Source organism: Brachyhypopomus gauderio, chromosome 10 (genome assembly GCF_052324685.1).
Source record: "Brachyhypopomus gauderio isolate BG-103 chromosome 10, BGAUD_0.2, whole genome shotgun sequence".
NCBI lineage: Eukaryota > Metazoa > Chordata > Actinopteri > Gymnotiformes > Hypopomidae > Brachyhypopomus > Brachyhypopomus gauderio.
In genome coordinates, this window is record NC_135220.1 from 604,129 (window position 1) to 624,032 (window position 19,904).

Below are 19,904 nucleotides of genomic sequence, written 5' to 3' on the forward strand. Positions count from 1 at the left end.
CACTTCAGCATGGATACTGTTGCCATTCTCGTGGCCTTTTAGCTGTAGTTTAACAATATCAGTCTCATTATCATCACTATTTGCTGTCTGCATTTCTGGGGTTTGTTTTGTTTTTTGGGTGGAGTTGCTTGGATGGGTGGGTTGTTTTTTTTTTCTGCAGACACACATTTGATTACTAGTGTATGTTAAACGTGGAGACTGGATGGGACGAGTGACTCTCTCAATAGAAGGTCCAGGGATACGCCTCCATCATTTGGAGACACAGGGACGCGTCTCTCCATCACAAAGGACACGAAGCAGCTGACTAGCCGCAATGGTGCACTGTGACTGCAGCTCTCTGCCACAGACCCCAGGGCCAAATCACCTCAACATGCACATGGGTAAGAGATACCATAAGGTGACATCTCAACACGGCGTGTGTCAGCTTAAGATTTCTAATCCTATTTCTTGCTTACATTCTTCTTAGTAAGACTTGTGTTGAGGACGTTAATGCTTCTATTACACAGTGCAACGTCCTCGGAGGGTTAGAGTTGCGAAAAGCTACACGTCACAACCAGTGGCAGTGTTGTTGGGTGGAAGATGTAGATACATCACCTCATTAGCCTGTGCTAGCATAATTAGCACCGTCATGTATGTGTTGAAGTATTTGTTGTCTTATTGATTTGAACGGTTCTTTCAAGGAAAGCAATTTCTGTAATTCTGATACTGGTGATATCAGTGTGATACTGTTGACAGCCAGCCTGTACGTACAGATGCACATACTCTTAAAAGTTGGTCAGTTACACACACACACACACACACACACACACACCTTTTTTTATTGATTTCTTCCACACTCTTATGTCCCAAAAACTTTACAGCTGTAAAGATATTTTCTCCTCGTAATATAGCCATAAAATGCTATGCTATCATCAATATAGTTCTGGAAGCTGTTTTAAACCAACAAATGATAATCATAGCTGTTGGGTAGGTTAACATGTCTAGTTTATTACTATCCTCAAAACTAAAAACAAATTCTCCAAAATCCTCAAATCAAATCCACACTTCCTCTCTTCACTCCATCTGCTCCTACATGATGTTTCGTGTGTGTCCAAGTTTTGTAAAGCCATCTCGGGTTCTATGAAAGGCACTATATAAATGTGACGTATTGTCACGGTGGGTCAGCCCAGGCGCCAGCAGAGGGCGCGCACACACACTCCTTCCCTCTCACACACGCCCACTCCGACTCTGCGCACGCCCTCTCACTCCCGGACACTCCCTCACTCACAATCACCCAAGTATTGACACCTGCCACTAATTGGACTCGTGCTGCACATACAGCCTGCATCCCTCGCCTCACTACGTGGGACAGCCTGCTCTGTACCGGACCTGCCATACGCCTGTGGCTGCTTTACTTACCTGCATTACCTTGAGTATTCTGTTGTGTTTGATCTGCCTAGTGGCCTGAGTATTTCAGTTTGAACTATGGTTAATAAAGTCTTTTGCTCTCAGCCTCTGTCCCCGCGTCACACGTATTATATTTATAGTGCTTGAAAAGCCCTATTGTTATTCCTTTTTTCGTTTTCTCCAAATTTCTGCGATTAATGCGGCCCGAACCGCTTAACGTACAGACTCCGTTCGAACTGCGTTTCGAAGGTCTCGGCTCTGTGTGGTGTGCTATCCATTTTTGGAGTCGATTAGAGTTATAGATTTTAATAGAATTGAGTTTAAAAATGAAAAATGGCCCTATATTAAAATGAATGGTGGAATGTTCAGAATTTCAAATCTACACTGCCAGTTAGAGTGTGAGCTGGCATGAAAAATGATAAAAACTTTCTTGGATAAACTGCTGTAAAATCCTTACACCTTGACCTAGAGCAGGGGTACTCAACTGGCGGACCGCGGTCCGGATCCGGACCCGAACGTGTAACGGTGTTAAATTGTTAAATCCTGCATAAATGGGTTGAGACTTTTATTTTGTAATTGGTCTATACCGTTTTGCATTGTGGGATTTCTGCAGCGGGAAGAGAATTACATTGCTGCAGGTAGGTGGGATAATCGTGGGTCTGAGATAAATTATTAAAATCCATATTTGCACTATTTTGTATGTCTTAGATTTAACATTAATTTAACCTAATATGTAAGGTGATCTATAAATTGGATTTGTGTGATGTTTTCTCGTTTTGTATTTTTTTTTGTTGGCCTTAATGTATTCGTATTGGAAAGTCCAAATTATAATACGGCATTTGTTTTGTTTAGGCAGACTCCACATTTTATCCCACCCTAAATATCATTTTATCAACCCATGTGCAGGTAATTTATTACATTTGTATTTTAAGTTGTTTGCATTTTGTATGTTCTATGTGCACCTCGTGGTCCCGCTAGCATGTGCGATCCAAAGCGTGACTAGCCTGGAACTTTATGGCTGCATTCCACGTGCAGTACCGGTGGTGACCACTGAGTGTACTTTTTGTTCATGTATATACATTTAAAAAATGGATGAAGAAATGTTGTGTGTGAGATGCAGCGGGAAGAGAATTACATTGCTGCAGGCAGACTCCACATTTTATCCCACCCTAAATATCATTTTATCAACCCATGTGCAGGGAATAAATGACTTCATCCGATTGAGCGTCCTCATCATTTTCAACACAACGCAGAACAGTTACAAACGCAGTCCTGTCCGGACCCAATCTCATTCCTGATTAACTGGATACGGACCAAAACAAAACCGTAGCATTTATTTCAGGGCTATTGAAAAAACACTCCATCACGAGTGTTACGTTGAAAAAACACTCCCCCCCCCCCCCCCCCCCCCCCCCAACAACAAGCCTGCCTGGTTGACGCTTCGCGAGCGGCGCGAGGGTCCGCGCGGCGAAAATGACGTAATCGCTGTGGCTCCGCGTGTGCGCGAGTGCCTCGCGCGCTGTCGGTTCGCGAGGTTGTGCACCTCTCGAATTTAGTAACTTCGCGCCGCGCTTCAGCGCAATGAACAAAGTCACGTTTTCAGGGTTCATACACCTTTATAAGGTGGAATTCAAGCACTTGTACGCCACTTTCAAGGTCCATTTCAATATTTCCCAGCATGTTAAACATAATTAAGTTAAAAAAAAACGCCCAATCTTCACGTCTTCACGTTCTCTCATGTTTCGTCCTGGAATTACAAGAGGCTCGTATTTGTTAACCTAATACAAGAGAACTGTTCAGTCAGACAGATATTTGTTGTGAAACCAAGTAGTTACAATTTCAAGCATTTTAAAGTACTTTAACCTAAATTCCAGCACTTTTCAAACCTGAAACATATAGCAACATTAAAATTGGTCAGGTAAATGTTCATTCCCCTGTTTTGAGGGGTGTTTCTACCGCATATCGTTTCGGACAAAACGCCTATAGTTTCGGACAAAACACTGAGTACGCCTGTTGAGTAGTTGAGTACGCCTGACCTAGAGGCTCCATTTAAACTTTAAATGGGAGAGAAACTTGTCCTTTCTGGACAGAGTTTGAGCATTTGTTTGGCACTAGACACAGAAAACTGCCCCATTGGCCCCCATATAAATGTATGAGCAGGGTATCTGCACATTTTTAAATCTCAAATTCAATGACTTTTAAGACCTTTTTAATACCTCTCACAAGAAAAAATAATACTATCACCGGGGATGCAGGTGTGTTCCGGGGGGGGGGGGGGGGGGTGTCGAACGAGAATTGTTGAGGGGGGGGGGGGGGGGGGGGGTCATATATATATATATATATATATATATATATTTAATATTTTTTTTGGATAATTCCTTGTTTACTACATTACGGAATTTTCCAATATATTTTACCTAAAATATTGAAATTAACATAAAAAATGTGTGCTTTCTACATATGACTGTAAAAATAAATTTTATATACTGTTTTTTTTTAAGTAAACTATTGCATCTGTTACAGTGATATACTGTTTTCTACTTTATGATCTTTTACTGTTGCTATTTTATAGTTTATTACCGTAAATTCAACAAACATTTTTACAGTGTACATAAAACATTTAAAAACTATAGGAGCCGTCAGGGTTTTGGAAAGTAAAAATGACTGATTTTCACATGCCTTCATAGTCACATTATCACAAACGTGTAACTCACTATTGATTACTTACCATCTGTTCTGCGTTCCTTTTGTGGAAAGTCTCTCTGCGCTCTCAATGCACACTTTCCATCACGACCAGAGCCGGAGTGGCTAATCGGGAGATTCGGGAGGATTCCCAATGGGCCGGCTCATGTCAATTTCTAGTTTGGGCCAATTGGGAGGGAAAAATAATTTTGGGCCGGATTTGGGCATGAAACTGCCGGGCTGAAAAAGTGGCCCACTCCGGCCCTGGTCACGACCATTGGTAAACCACTTTGAAACAGCTCTCTCAACATTTTTTGTAGTTAGATTGTGAAGAAAAGCATTTTGCTTTAGGCCACCTATAAAACAGACTACAAGCCAGCTCCCCCACCATGTGAGGAAAACACAGACTTCCTCAACTCACTGAACTCATTCTTCAGCCGGTTTGAAGAAAATAACACCACAACACCCACTAAAGCCCCCTTCAATACAGACAGCACGACACTCCAACTGGACCCAGCGGACGTGAGGAAGACCCTCCTCAAGGTGAACCCCAGGAAAGCTGCAGGCCCAGACAACATACCTGGGCGTGTGCTCAGAGACTGTGCTGACTCACTCACCGACGTCCTCACAGACATATTCAACATCTCTCTGAACAAAGCCATCATACCAGCAAGCTTCAAAGCTACAACCATTGTACCACTACCCAAAAAGTCACAAATATCATCACTTAATGACTACAGACCCATAGCACTCACTTCCATCGTGATGAAGTGCTTTGAAAGACTTGTAAAGGCCCACTTAACATCCACCATCCCCACTACTCTGGACCCATATCAATTTGCTTATCGCCCCAAGCGCTCCACTGATGATGCTATAGCAACAGCACTCCATCTATGCCTGGCTCATCTGGAGAACAAAAACAGTCATGCACGGCTGCTGTTCATTGACTTCAGCTCTGCGTTCAACACTGTCATCCCCCAACACCTGGTGAACAAGCTGAGTCAAATAGGCATCAGCACCTCACTGTGCAACTGGCTGCTGGACTTTCTCACAAATAGACCACAGACAGTCAGAGTTGGAAATAACTCCTCAGCGACCACCATCATAAACACCGGGGTCCCGCAAGGATGTGTGCTATCTCCCCTGCTGTTCACGCTGATGACCCACGACTGCTGTGCCAGATTTGAAACAAATCACATCATCAAATTTGCCGATGACACAACAGTGGTGGGTCTCATCACTGACAACGATGACTCAGCATACAGAGAGGAGGTACAGCAACTCATTAACTGGTGTGAGAAGAACAACCTGCTTCTCAACGTCAACAAAACAAAAGAAATAACTGTGGACTTTAGGAAAAAACAACAATCACACATCCCACTCATCATCAATGGCAGTGCTGTGGAATCTGTGAAAAGCACAAAGTTCCTGGGAGTGCACATCACAGATGATCTCACATGGTCTACAAACACCACCGGCCTGGTCAAGAAAGCACAGACACGACTCCACTTCCTGCGGAGGATGAGAAGGGCCGACCTGCCCACATCCGCACTCACCACCTTCTACAGGGGTGCCATTGAAAGCATCCTGACCAGCAACCTCTCTGTCTGGCATGGCAGCTGTCTATCTGCAGACAAGAAGGCACTACAGAGGGTGGTGAAGACTGCAGAAAAGATCATCAGATCACCCTTACCAGCCATCAAGGATCTGTACACCTCACACTGCTTCAGGAGAGCAATGAACATCACCAAAGATCCAATACACCCAGCACACAAACTGTTTTCAATACTCCCATCAGGGAAGCGCTACCGTAGCGTACGGTCCCGTACCACCAGACTGGGAAACAGCTTCTTTCCACAAGCCATCAGACTCATCAACACACTGATGAGAACTACATAAACATTCCAAAGTTACTCATAATCATTCCATTTCTTTCATCATGCACCTTGCACTTTACCCTTGCACCTTACATATTACATCCAACTACTTGACCACTGACTGTCCTTTCTGCTGCTATGTGTATGTATGTATACCTACCTATTGTCTAGTATGTTAGCCCTTTTACTGCATACTGTGTGTGTGTGTGTGTGTGTGTGTGTGTGTGTGTGTGTGTGTGTGTGTGTGTGTGTGTGTGTGTGTGTCTAGCCTTTGTTTTTTACTGCACACTGTGTGTGTGTGTGTGTGTGTGTGTGTGTATTACTATGTTAATATTCTGTAACAGTATGTTAATTTGCACTGCTTGTGTGTGTATGTGTGTGAGTTAGTGAGTGATTATCAATATATGTTTGCTAAACTGCACATTGGAACTGGCCAAACGCAATTTCAAACTTCTGTGTTAACTTTGTTACATAGATTTTTGACAAAGTTCTCTTGACTTGACTTGAAAACAAAATTTTAAATTCGGCTAGAATAAACGGAGGCAAAAACCACCACATGTTACTTTCCAGATCAAAGAGCACCAAAACGAGAAAACGGCTATCTAACTTGGACCCATTACAAGAATGATTAGTAGCTGTTTATCCATAAGACAATACTCTTTTCTGCTATACACAAGATTTTCTACAGTGGGGAAAATAAGTATTTAGTCAGTCACCAATTGTGCAAGTTCTCCCACTTAAAAAGATGAGAGAGGCCAGTAATTGACATCATAGGTAGACCTCAACTATGAGAGACAAAATGTGAAAAAAAAAAGAGAAAATCATTTTGTCTGACTTTTAAAGAATTTATTTGCAAATAATGGTGGAAAATAAGTATTTAAGGATTCACTATCACTGTGAATGAAGTAATAATGGCAGTACAAGAAGCCTTCTTCAGATCTGTTGCTAACAAAACCCCATTATCCCAGAACTGGAAGACTGTAAGGCCTTTTGTGGCTGCAGAGGTAGCACACATCCTGTCAAACATATTTAAACCTGTTATATAAATTTCTATATACTATTCTGTTTTTGCTTTATTTCATTGCTTTGTACTGGTGTAAACTGTATTTTGGGGCAAATAGCGTGACATTGGAACGGTACCTCGATAAAATGACTGATAGCGAAGAGGACTGTGAACCGCGTGACTTTAGTCCACAACCACAATCTAGTGATATACAGGTGCAAATGAACCTACTGAGACAGGAGATAGGGGTTCTTAAGAGACTGTTTGAGTAGTTCCTTGCACATGCAGACTGAAATTCTTAAGCAGTGGAAAAAAGAACCTGAGCCCTGTGCTCGTAGTCATGCAGTCACATTTTCTGACCCACTTAGTGAAGGTTTTCTCAAAGGGCAGAAGTAATAATGGCAGTGCAAGAAGCCTTCTTCAGATCTGTTGCTAACAAAACACCATTATCCCAGAACTGGAAGACTGTAAGGCCTTTTGTGGCTGCATTTTGGAGTCCTGCAGGGCGTAGTGACTTGGACATTTTTTTTCAACATTACTTAATCACATTTAAAATAGTTCTATTAGATGCAGCAAAATGTAACTTAAAAAAAAGATGACTTAATTGTCTAATTTGATCAAGCCAGTCCAAAGATATTCACATTTAAATCAGCCTAATTTTTTTAAATGCAATTAACCTAAAACGAAAGGAAATCTTGTGATCAAGAAATGTGCGCTAGTTTTAGCATGCGGCTAGTCCGTGCCCGCCGTAATCATGGTTCATCGGACCAACACGTCTTGGGACCCTTAAAAAACTACCTTAAACTGTATAGACTGGGGTACAAACTTAAGGAAACAATAAACAAGAATATAATGTAACGGTCCACGTATCTATTAATATATTTATAAGAGTCCCACGATGTTTTTGAACGGTCCAAACGCGAAGTTAAATTTCAACCAGGCTCAAAAAGAAACAAGTGCGAAATGCGAATTCTTCTAACGGGATGAGAGAAAGCGGACATTCAATTATGTCATATTACCAAAACGCTGGGAAGAAACCTCCTACAAACCGATGAAAACAGCGATTTTTTTACAGCGCGCTTGTGATCACTGATTTCTCTTAGACAGTGCGACCTGAGAAAAATGGCCGCGGCTCAATCATCATCATCATGCGGGGACATCCAAGTACCTGATGGTGCTGGGCAAGGCGAGGGTTTTGTTGAGGCGCCTCCGGGACGTATCGAACTTGCCAAAGATGAACATCTCGCTGAAGTCGACCTGTCGCTCGGACGGACTCTGCTCAAGCTCGTTTTGTTTGGTGGAAACGCGAACGTAAGTCGTTACCGGGCGGCCTGTAAAATGGACACAAATTAAGTATTATGTCGAGATCGATCGCCAGTGGTTGGCGCCAGAGCGAACTAGTAACTCTGGTTTAAACGGCTGCTTTGAGCTTCTCTACTACCACATCCTAAACTATCTAGCTAACTAGTCACAAACTTCGTTGTGAGGAGATTCAGAATCGTGACCGTATTTTCGAGTTTATTCGGTGAGTTTGCTCGTTTTTTTCCCCCCACTTTGTCTCCCCGCCGTGGATCGCTGTTGATGCTGGATGCGGTTAGCTGGCTAGGCTAATCTTCGTGCTGATGGACTGTATTCATCTACAGTGGACATTTTTTTTCTTAATTTTTTTGTAGTTTTAAGGGGATTTGGGCAACTAAGACTGAACTTTTAGGACATTGTGTGTATCAACCGCAAAACTTCGCCCGCGGGACCTGGTGAATGGACTACTGCCTGCCCGTTTATTCGCCCGTCGGTTTCCGTAGCAGCCGTGCACGCGGGAAGCACACTAGTGATGTGTCGTTCGCGAACGATCCGGTTCTAAGAGCCGGCTCTTTGAAGTGAACGATTGGAACCGGCTCCGCAATGGGAGCCGTTTTAGGATCCTATTTGGGAGCCGCCTTTTCCTTCAGTATTGCGCTTGTGCTCTGCAAGTGCCACAGTTTTTTTCCAACATCGTTTTTATTTGTCCTTCGGTGCCTCGCTGTCTCTCCCTCTCCCTCCTCTGCTTCTGCCAGTGGTAGAGAGCGGAGAGTTTATTTCCTCAGTGTGAGGGTCTGTGCGCCGAAAATGACGCAATCGCGGTGGCTCCGCCCCTGCGTGAGGGCCCCCGTGCGAAGCGAGGTCGTGCACATCTTCAGCGCAATGAACAAAGTTATGTATGCCGGGTTCATACACCTTTACAAGGTGGAATTCATTTTCAATATTTCCCAGCACCTTAAACTTAAATATTTATACATATACTTGAAATTATTCGAAATAATTCGCTTTTTTATCACATCGATTCAGTCAGACATCTATTTGTTGTGAAACAAAATACAGTTACATTTTCAAGTACTTTAGCCTACTTTAGCACTTTTCAAACCTGGAACACAATGCAACATTAATTTTCGTCAGGTAAATGTTCCTTCCCCTGTTTTGAGGGGTGTTTCTTTATACTACTACATATCGTTTCGGACAACACTGCAAAGAATGTCTCCACTGCCCGCATGTCAAACGTGTGCTCCACACATCTGACCAATCACACATCTTTCAGTTAATAATGTGGTGGGGAAACACTGAAAAAAAAAAGTCTCCACTTTTTTTGTGGAAACGGCAGGCAATTGGCCAAGCTGTATTGCGTTCTATTTTGTGATAATTTAATAATTGGTTATAATAAAAGTTTTATTTATAAAGCATTGTTATGCAACATTTTTACTCATCACAAGTGAAGTGCTTAACAATGTCAATAATGAAACAAAATGTTAAAAAATTAAGGTTTAAGCTATTAATTAATAATGTAAAAAATATATATGGGGAGCCGAAAGAGCCGGCTCTCCACAGTAAGAAGAGCCATTAGAGCCGCATCTCAAAATAGAGCCGAAAATCCCATCACTACAGCACACGCGTTTTATGGGACTATTTTTTTCACTTTGTCCTCACTACTGCCTGTTTTTTTTTCCTCCCGATTAAACAGAGAATCTTTCACTTAAAAGCCTTTTTTTCGCCCAGTCACTGAACTCTCAGCCCGTACACTGTTGCCAACTCCTCAGTAAGGAAAGTCACTATTGGTTGTCCTAAAAGTCGCTAGAAGTCGCTAAATGACGTCATCGCCTAATTTGCATAATACATGTTTTTGAAGCTGTAAAGGAATAACGTTGGGAGAGATAAAAAATGAGTAAAAACACCCTAAATATGTTAGAACTACAAATGAACAACATCTGTTGCCTTTGAAATAGGCAGTCACTTCTCAAAAGACCTACATGACTTTAATGCTTTGTATAAATAATTTTTATGTAAATTACATAAATAGTTTTTTTGCTGTGTTGTTAAATGTTAGTATATGAGTAGCAGCTAGCAGGAACTAGTTGGCATAGAAATCAACCTTACAATACAGGCAGTATGCCCGTGTATTATCTCCAATACACGGCTTCAGCCAGCCTTTAAATTTAGGATTTGATTCCCACTCTTTCCTGTATTTTTGAGAATAGAGTTTAGAGTGAGACATGATCAGCAAGTTAGCTAGATGTTAAGCTTTCACAGAGACGCACTGTGGACGAGTCGAGTGACCGGCTACGTGGTGAATGAGGTGAAGAATGACTGAGAATGTGTGAGTTAAATTCAGTGATTTCTTTTCGTGTCTCATATATTTACATCCCTCGTCGGCGGCAGCTTTGGGCATGCGCAGTTCATTTGCAGTGTGGACGTGGAGCGGTGAGGGTCTGCTCTGAGTGTGAGACTACACTGAGTGTTGTGGGGCTCACGGCAGCACGGCCCACAGGACAGCAACTAAAGAGCGTATTTGTTCAGAGTCGCCAAAAGTCTCCAATAACACCACAAAAAGTCGCTAGATTTGTCGCTAGTCGCTTTTTACTACAAAAAGTCACTAGAGGGTCTGAAAAGTCGCTAAATATAGCGACAAAGTCGCTAAGTTGGCAACACTGAGCCCGTAGTGTGTATCAGCTGCAGACCGTCTACATGTTCAGAGCTGCTGCTGCGTGACGTCAGCGGTGGGCGTGGTGAGAGACTGTTCTAGACTTTGCTCGCTCTGTAGTACATCTTACAGGTGGGATATATCATTCAGAAGGGTAAAATCACGGAAATGTTCCTTTGTGTACTCATTTCGTGTCAGTTGGTTGAACTGAGGGTATTTTCAGTATAATTCACATTTTCCTCATAAAAAGCTGAGTTCTAACAAATTAAAAAACAAGTAGATCTATAACTGATTTAATGCTACTTAGCCCTTGGAGCCTGCAGCGACTGGAAAAAAATAATGACAGAGGCACAAGAGACGTTTAACCCAGATGCAGGAGTCGTCATGTGTACAATCGCTGTGGTGCTTGATGGCATGGATGGCAGCAGAGGTGCAAAATCTGATCTTGTACAAACTGGAGATCTGCTGATGACTGCTGCTGAATATGGAAGATATGGCTTCAACAAACTCCAAACAGAATTTCACCTGTACGACACACTTTCTTGGAGAAAAGAACCAAAAGTCACAGGTGGCACAGTTCAGAGCTGTAGGTGAGGCGCTTGAAACCGCTAAAGACTCTAGATTGTCCTCTGACTGGTCCTGTACTATTTATGGTTTCCTTAATGTAAAAAAAGCATCCTGGAATGGAAGGTTTGGTTTCTGTATGGAAGAGATCAGCAGCATTCAGAATAGTGCTGTTAATATGGGACCAATTGCATTGACTGATGCAAAAAGCAGTTCCAATATTAAGCCAAGAACACTTGGTTCCTTTTTGGACGCCTCAGTAGCCAGGTCCCCCCACTTCAGCAGACGACATCCAGACATTTACAACTGATGGTCTAAAGCCTGTGGTGGTGAAGGCATGTTGTCCCTTTTACTCGGATCAACGCTCCTACAATCTATGTTAACTGGAAGGTAGGAATCATGTTTTACAATAATCATTTTATGTGCTCTGTTCCATAAATCAGTGAAACAGTTGAATTAGGACTGGGCGATTAAACAATAACGATATGTATCGCGGTAGACACGTAATCGATATCAATAGAAAATGCGCTCGATAGAATGTTCTATACAGTGGGGAAAATAAGTATTTAGTCAGTCACCAATTGTGCAAGTTCTCCCACTTAAAAAGATGAGAGAGGCCTGTAATTGACATCATAGGTAGACCTCAACTATGAGAGACAAAATGTGAAAAAAAATTGAGAAAATCATTTTGTCTGACTTTTAAAGAATTTATTTGCAAATAATGGTGGAAAATAAGTATTTGGTCACCTACAACCAAGCAAGATTTCTGGCTGTCACAGACCTGTAACTTCTTTTTTAAAAGGCTCCTCTTTTCCACACTCATTACCTGTATTAATGGCACCTATTTGAAGTCGTTAACATTATAAAAGACACCTGCCCACAACCTCAAACAGTCACACTCCAAACTCCACTAAGGTGAAGACGAAAGAGCTGTCGGAGGACACCAGAAACCGAATTGTAGGCTGGGAAGACTGAATCTGCAATAGGCAAGCAGCTTGGTGTGAAGAAATCTACTGTGGGAGCAATAATCAGAAAATGGAAGACCTACAAGACCTCTACTAATCTCCCTCGATCTGGGGCTCCACGCAAGATCTCAGCCCGTGGGGTCAAAATGATCACAAGAACGGTGAGGAAAAATCCCAGAACCACAAGGGGGATCTAGTGATTGACCTGCAGAAAGCTGGGACCAACGTTACAAAGGCTATCATCAGCAACACACTACGACGCCAGGGACTCAGATCTTGCAGTGCCAGACGTGTCCCCCTGCTTAAGCCAGGCACATCTGAAGTTTGCTAGAGAGCATTTGGATGTTCCAGAAGAGTATTGGCAGAATGTCATATGGTCAGATGAAACCAAAGTAGAACTACTTGGTAAAAACACAACTTGTCGTGTTTGGAGGACAGTGAATGCTGAGTTGCATCCAAAGAACACCATACCAACTGTGAAGCATGGGGGTGGCAACATCATGCTTTGGGGCTGTTTCTCTGCAAAGGGACCAGGACGACTGGTCCGTGTACATGAAAGAATGAATGGGGCCATGTATTGTGAGATTTTGGGTGCAAACTTCCTTCCATCAGCAAGGGCAATGAAGATGAAACGTGAGATCTGCATGGAGGAATGGGCCAACATACCAGCAACAATGTGTGCCAACCTTGTGAAGACTTACAGAAAACGTTTGACCTCTGTCATTGCCAACAGAGGATATACAACAAAGTATTGAGATGAACTTTTGTTATTGACCAAATACTTATTTTCCACCATTATTTGCAAATAAATTCTTTAAAAGTCAGACAAAATGATTTTCTCAATTTTTTTTTCACATTTTGTCTCTCATAGTTGAGGTCTACCTTTGATGTCAATTACCGGCCTCTCTCATCTTTTTAAGTGGGAGAACTTGCACAATTGGTGACTGACTAAATTCTTATTTTCCCCACTGTATATATTTTTTTCATTGGCAAATGAACCAGAGCAAAGATTCCGCTTTAACACTAGAAGCGCCAAGCTTCATTAACATACCTATACCTAGAAGTGCAGAGAGTCGGTCATTTGACCGCTTTCACTACCTCCTTTTACAATCAGACCCTCCAGAATTTCGCGATGTTGCGATTTGCAACTTCAACGCAAATTCAAGCAAACCCCGTGAATTCAGGGCGGTGTTCAGAGCCGGAGTGGCTAATCGGGAGATTCCGGAGGATTCCCGATGGGCCGGCTCATGTCAATCTCTAGTTTGGGTCGATTTGGAGGGAAAAAATAATTTTGGGTCGGATTTGGACATGAATCTCCTGGGCAGAAAAAGTGGCCCACTCCGGTCTTGGCGGTGTTCAGACCCTCCAGAATTTTGCGATGTTGCGATTTGCAACTTCAACGCAAATTCAAGCAAACCCCGCGAATTCAGGGCGGTGTTGCAACTTCAGCCAATCACTGCAACTTTCCCGCAAATTTGACCAATCACTGATGTCGTCTTGATGTGACGTCGACAAACTTCCGCATTACTTCCGTGTATACGTTCAAGAGGAGCAGACTGAAAGCAGCATGAGCGAGGCGAACGTTTCACACTTGCCGACGAAAATAACGGCAAAAGATCGGGGAAAGCAGTATCTCGGTACATTACATGAAAGTGGGGGTAAACAGTTTTTTGGTTTTCATTGTTTTATTGTTTCACAACGATGGGTACATACATTTCCAACACAATTTTTCAGTGCATACATGTATTTCCAACAAGTTTAACATTTCTAGCACCAGCCCATCCACTCCAGGTGATTTTTCATAGTCTTTTAAGAGACGGAAAGTCCATTTCTGCCACCGAGCTGTTGCACTTCGAGGGATAATTTCAAGAAAGTGAGAGGGATCATTGTGCATTCTCTGTCCCAAGACCTGTGTTTCGGGGGGGGGGGGGCATACAAAAACTTGAGAGGGATCATTCCTGCCCAAACTATTTCATACCACATAGAGTAAGAGAAATAAAATCATTGCTTGAAGTGTTAAAACCAGGGGTAAAACACAGAATAAGAAGCATAATACCCATAGGGAGATCCAAATAAATAAATTGTTACATGCTCTAGGGCAGCTTTAAAACCAGAGATGGTCAAGCAGCTGGTGTTCCTTGTGCAAAACCTTGATTGAAAATATACTTGTGTTGAATAGATTAGTTATGTTTAGATTAAGAATAACTCTAACTTTAACTTAAGCATCACCTGTTCATATTTCTATACTGGTTTTGTATTACCATTAATACTGTGTTGGCTATCAGGTTTGCTTTTTATCTTAGTAAAGTAAAGTCTACCTCAGTTTTGCTTTAATGTGTCCTATGTTTACAAAACACTGCACATAACTGAAACATGTTATTCACCAGAGGGTGATTCAGCATGTGAGCTTTTTTGCACGAAACTTGTTTAAATAATGTTGAAATAAAATGTTTAAATGTAGCATATTTTTCTCCTAGTCCTTATTTTAAATACGTTTAAAAAAATCAATAATTATCGATATCGACCGATATGAAATGCTTATATCGTGATACAGTTTTTAGCCATATCGCCCAGCCTTAAGTTGAATACTTAATAGTTTGTCTTGTCACTTTTGTGAATCCTCATTTGTCAGTTTGCTTTGTTTAATGTTTGTTCTTGAAGAAGTCAAACAAAAGGCACCCTGCTGGTCTGGTATCTGATGTCCAGAAGTGGAGCAAGGCTTCTGGTCATCTTCAGGAATGTAAATCCATGATTCAGAATTCTGAGAGGATATACCACAGAGTTATATCCAGTATTCTAAAAGCATTTAATTAGCATGAGTTTTTCTGTAGTTCTAATGAATCTTATATTTTACAGCTTTAAACATTGAAACCAATGCTTCTACATCCTCAAGAAACAAATTCTGCAAACGTTTGTCCCGGATGTGCTCAGCAATTTACAAAGCCCTGTCAAAGCCTTTCAAATGCATTGGATAGAGCATCCTGAGCACTGTTTCATCAATACTGACCAATAAAGTCTTTCTGCAGCCCAGTCCTTTGTGTTTATTTATTGACCACCTAAGGGTTTTTTTTTTACAGGTCTTGGTTTGGGAGCTAAGCACTTTGAAGCATGTGGACATGCCCATATGCCCACCATTCATCCGCTTCCCCTGGTCTCTCAGTATCTGATGCTGTGGTTTAGTGACTTTTTTTGCAAGATGCCAGCACACACATGTTTGTGGAACATACCATGGTGACTCTCTCAGGTTGCTAAGCAAAAGACCTCTGGAAAACTCTTTTACGGGCATGACCAGCTACAGCAAGTGGGGGTATGGCGGTCTTCTGTGTGGCACACCCCTTGGTAAAGGTCACCTGAGTCACCTGTTGAATGCTTAACCAGAGTTTATAGTTTATAGTCTTTGACGGTGCTCAGCTGACAGAGAGAATGACGTAAAGAGAGTCTGTGAAGCAAAACGCTTGTATATGGAATGTTAGAGTGTGTCAGCAGGGGGAAAAAAAGAACAAGAAAGAACATTTGTTCTTTCGTCAAGAAAGAACAAATGTGGAATGGTTCTGAAAAGTGTAGAGGAAATATGTCATTTTCTCATTCTGCAAACTCCACATGGTCAGTTAGATCCTAGATGCATTCAGATATTGCCTTCCTCATCCACTAGAGCGGCTGGCCAGATGGCACATTTAGGAAGAGACAGAATGACTGCTGTCATTCCCAGACCCATTATAAACAAGACTCATCTGGAATAATCAGCAGAAAGTAGCACCTTTGTCATGCATGAACGCTGTATGTTGGGTTGGAAAAGTGGAGCTGCGGAAGAATATTTTATCCTTGTGTGTCATTTGAGCCATTATGTTCCGGAGAAAGAATGAACAAAGTAATATACACAAAATTAAGCCTTTTGAAATGTACGTTTATTTGTGGTCAACACATGTTCATGTAGCCTCCCCAATCCGTTGTCCGCAATCAGGCAGTCTTTTGAAATGGGTGTCAGTGTGCATACATAATAAACTCCCCCATTATGATTAGCTCATCTGGGTTTTTCTCCCCCATGCACTGATGTTTGGGAGAGTGTATCGGGTCTTTGCAGACATGTGCTGTGTGTTTGCGCATATGTACAGATGTTATAGGAGTTGAATGAGAAAGTGCGCCATGTCTCAGTCCTGCAGGTCATGTCATGTACCAGTATTAAACACAGTACTTCCAGAAGCAGTCTGCTCCACTGGCCCTCCGTCTGTATGGTCTCCTGATGCCGAGCAGATAACTGAGAGAGCTGAAGTGGCCCGGCTTCTCTAGCAAAACCTGGAGGAGATGCATCCATATTTACAAACCTTATCACTGAAAGAGCTGTAATGCAGAATCCTCTGCCAAGTATATGCATCAATGTCAATGCATCTCACCTCCTTTAGAGTCTCTCTGGGCAATGGCCCTGTCACCTTGAGACCTTATAAAAGAGAAGTTATAGTTCATGTCTGACAGGACACTGAAAACAAAGAACCTGAAAAATGTTTATAAATCAAAGAACACTAAATATAGTATAATGTATACAGTATACATTAGGAAACAACACTGTATACTGTATCATGTTGCAGTAGTCACTGTATTAGCAGGATCACTTTTACTACAAACACCTTGTAGGTGTAGAGGTACAGCTGTACAGCCCAGCTGTGGTCGTGGTTTGTGTTAGCTATTCTCTAACGCTTTGTTAGTGTTAAGGTTTGTTGCAAATGGGAGCTGTCCAATCAACAGTGGTCCTGTTGTTTGGGCAGCACTCACAGCCCTTCTTCGATCATGTCCCTGGTAATGCAGCACCGAAAATGGTCTTCCACCCAAATAAAATCTGGACACTAATGAGCCTGTGGTCAGAAAAACAATCAATGGCTGGTGATCATAGCAACAGGGGACATAAGGAAGGTGCTAAACGTGATCTGTGAGTATAAGTACAAACGAGGTGTCTGTAATAAAATGGTTAGTTGGTGCAGTTGATTCTGAGACAAGTTAAGGTAAGGAGAGCAGTCCTACCCTGTCTGAAGAACAGCGGGGAGTAACCCAGGCCTCCTGGCCTCTGGAGGAGACTGTTAACGTCCGACACGGAGAGCTCGTCTGGACCCCCAATGCCAGCTTCCTCTGCAGAGTCTACAACAGCAACACATGACGCCAGTGATGTTTCATCCTGATCAGTACTGCTTCTCGTCTGGTGTCGTGGATCATCCACCACCATCCACCACACATACCCGTGTTGCTCTCAAGGGCTTAGAGTAATGCAGCCCTGAAGTTGCCCTTACAGAAAACTTGTGCACGGGCAGTACCGTGGTACACAAAGCTTTCACTTACCAGGCCCAGAGAAAAGCATGTCCACCGAGTCTGGCACTGGATGGGCCTGCAGTGAAATGATGGAGAGAAGGAGGAGAGCCCAGGGCAGGAGGAGGTTGCAGATCATCTCGAGCTCTGTGATGGTGCCTGACCGAGCTCCTGGTGTGAGACTGGTGTGAGACTGGTGAGAGAACGGAGGTGACGGTTATATACGCCCTCCTCCGAAAGCCCTGAGATGAATGAATCACAGCAGCCGTGCATCGCTGCCGTTTTATTAAGCTGTTTGCATTTAGAATCAGACTCCAGTCAGTCAGAAAGTGTATATGAACAGGGCAGTAAAATAAGGATAGATACTGTGTCCCGAGATCAGGCCTGGCATGGTAGTTTACCACCACTACAGTTGATTGACTTTTGTTTACTAGCCATTAAATGAAGGGCACAGGTGTCCATATGTGTCCATAATCAAGCCTCAAGAAAAATCTCTGGACATATTTCCTGTTCATCCAGGGATTCAGTCTGTAACCACTTTTCTAACAGCTTGTAACTGAATACTTTGACAAAATGTGCATTTATGAAAATTTCATCATGCAGTTCATTTCACTGGGATGATTATGGTTACATTATTTGCTGGGAAGTTATTTGTAACAAAAAATATATGGTCCAAATAATTAATCTTTGCTATTTAATATAAATTCCCAACATAGTTGCTTGCCTTTTATGAATTCTGTTACTATGGACTTCATTTTTCGCTATTTGTTTGTAAACTATTTGTTTATACGCACAATACAATGAGCTAGAAGAAGATGAAATGACTGAATAATAGGAATTTTGGACTTGCCACGTAACTGTCTGACGGATTTATTACGTCACATTTATACCTTGGCTTCCAAACTGTTTCACAATAAAGATTGTGTAATTTGTCTATCGTTGTCTGAGGAAAGGAAATTAAAATGCAAATGTAACATTTTCAAGGGATGATGAATGAAGAGTCAGAATGAGATGCGCAGAAGCTGAAATAAAACGTTACTTTCCGCTCAGCCTCGCTTCCTTTGCACTTAGGGGCAGTCATGGCCTGGCGGTTAGGGAACTGGACTTGTGACCGGAGGGTCGTGGGTTCGATTCCCAGACAGGCCATGACTGAGGTGTCCTTGAGCAAGGCACCTAACCCCAACTGCTCCCCGGGCGCCGGGCTAGGGCTGCCCACCGCTCTGGGCACGTGTGATCCACAGCCCCCTAGTAATCACTAGTGTGTGTGTGTGTTCTGACTGCACAGATGGGTTAAAAGCGGAGGACAAATTTCGATTGGGGTGTAAAAAAATCACAATTGACAAAATATGGCACATTTCATTTCATTCATTTCATTTCACATTAAAACAACTCTGTGGAAATCAAGAGTTTTTTTCCGATTTTCACTAGTGTGAACGTGCTTAACACAAATAATTTGTAGAATTAGTATTATAGTTATTATAGGTATAGTATTGTTATCATTATTGGTATATCTACACACTTCTAGCTTACATCAATGGAATTACAATGACCATTTACCGCAGAAAATTGTCTGTCACCTCTATTGTATGGAAGGTTTTCTGTCTCAATATTAAAATGAAAATGTAATACGCATGTGCATTTACATGTTTCACTCATGTATGCATTTCATTTTAATATTGAGACAGAAAAACTTCCATACTATTGAACGTGGTGAAAGATCTGTCTATTTTCAATCACACCAGTAGGTGGCAGAACACGATGTAACAAAAACATTTTGGAACCAATAACTTTTTCACACTTATGAGGTAACAATTATTTTTTGGCAGTTTGTCTATAGGCCTGCACGCTATTACAGTTTATATATATAAAATCTATGTTTATTTACCTATTTAAGTTGTTTATTGTTTATAATTATTAATGTATTCCTTGTTTGTTTGTTTATTTATTTTTATATCAAGGGATTTAACTAATGACACTGCAGTCCACATTTATTGACGCTATAATCATATGGAAACGTTGGATATAAATATGACAACTCCATGAAAGAGTTATAATCTAATAGTGTCAGACATCGTATTTCGTCTGCAGGAAGATTGTAATTTACATTTGTTTTTAAGAATAACTGCATTATTTGTTTACATATCTTTACCGTTAATAGATGCATGTCTGTTCAATCTAACCTAATT

At 41.9% G+C, this 19,904-nt stretch overlaps 1 protein-coding gene across 1 annotated transcript; it reads right to left on the minus strand.

The window, feature by feature from the left end:
- Positions 1–16,309: 16,309 nt before the first annotated feature.
- uts2a (urotensin 2, alpha) lies at positions 16,310–19,897 on the minus strand. Its single transcript, XM_077018443.1, has 5 exons — positions 19,868–19,897; positions 17,752–17,911; positions 17,440–17,553; positions 16,818–16,861; positions 16,310–16,719 (listed from the first exon to the last, which is right to left on the minus strand). Exons 1-5 carry the CDS (start codon positions 19,880–19,882, stop codon positions 16,606–16,608), a joined length of 447 nt encoding a protein of 148 aa, XP_076874558.1. The 5' UTR covers positions 19,883–19,897; the 3' UTR covers positions 16,310–16,605.
- Between the last annotated feature and the right edge of the window lie 7 nt (positions 19,898–19,904).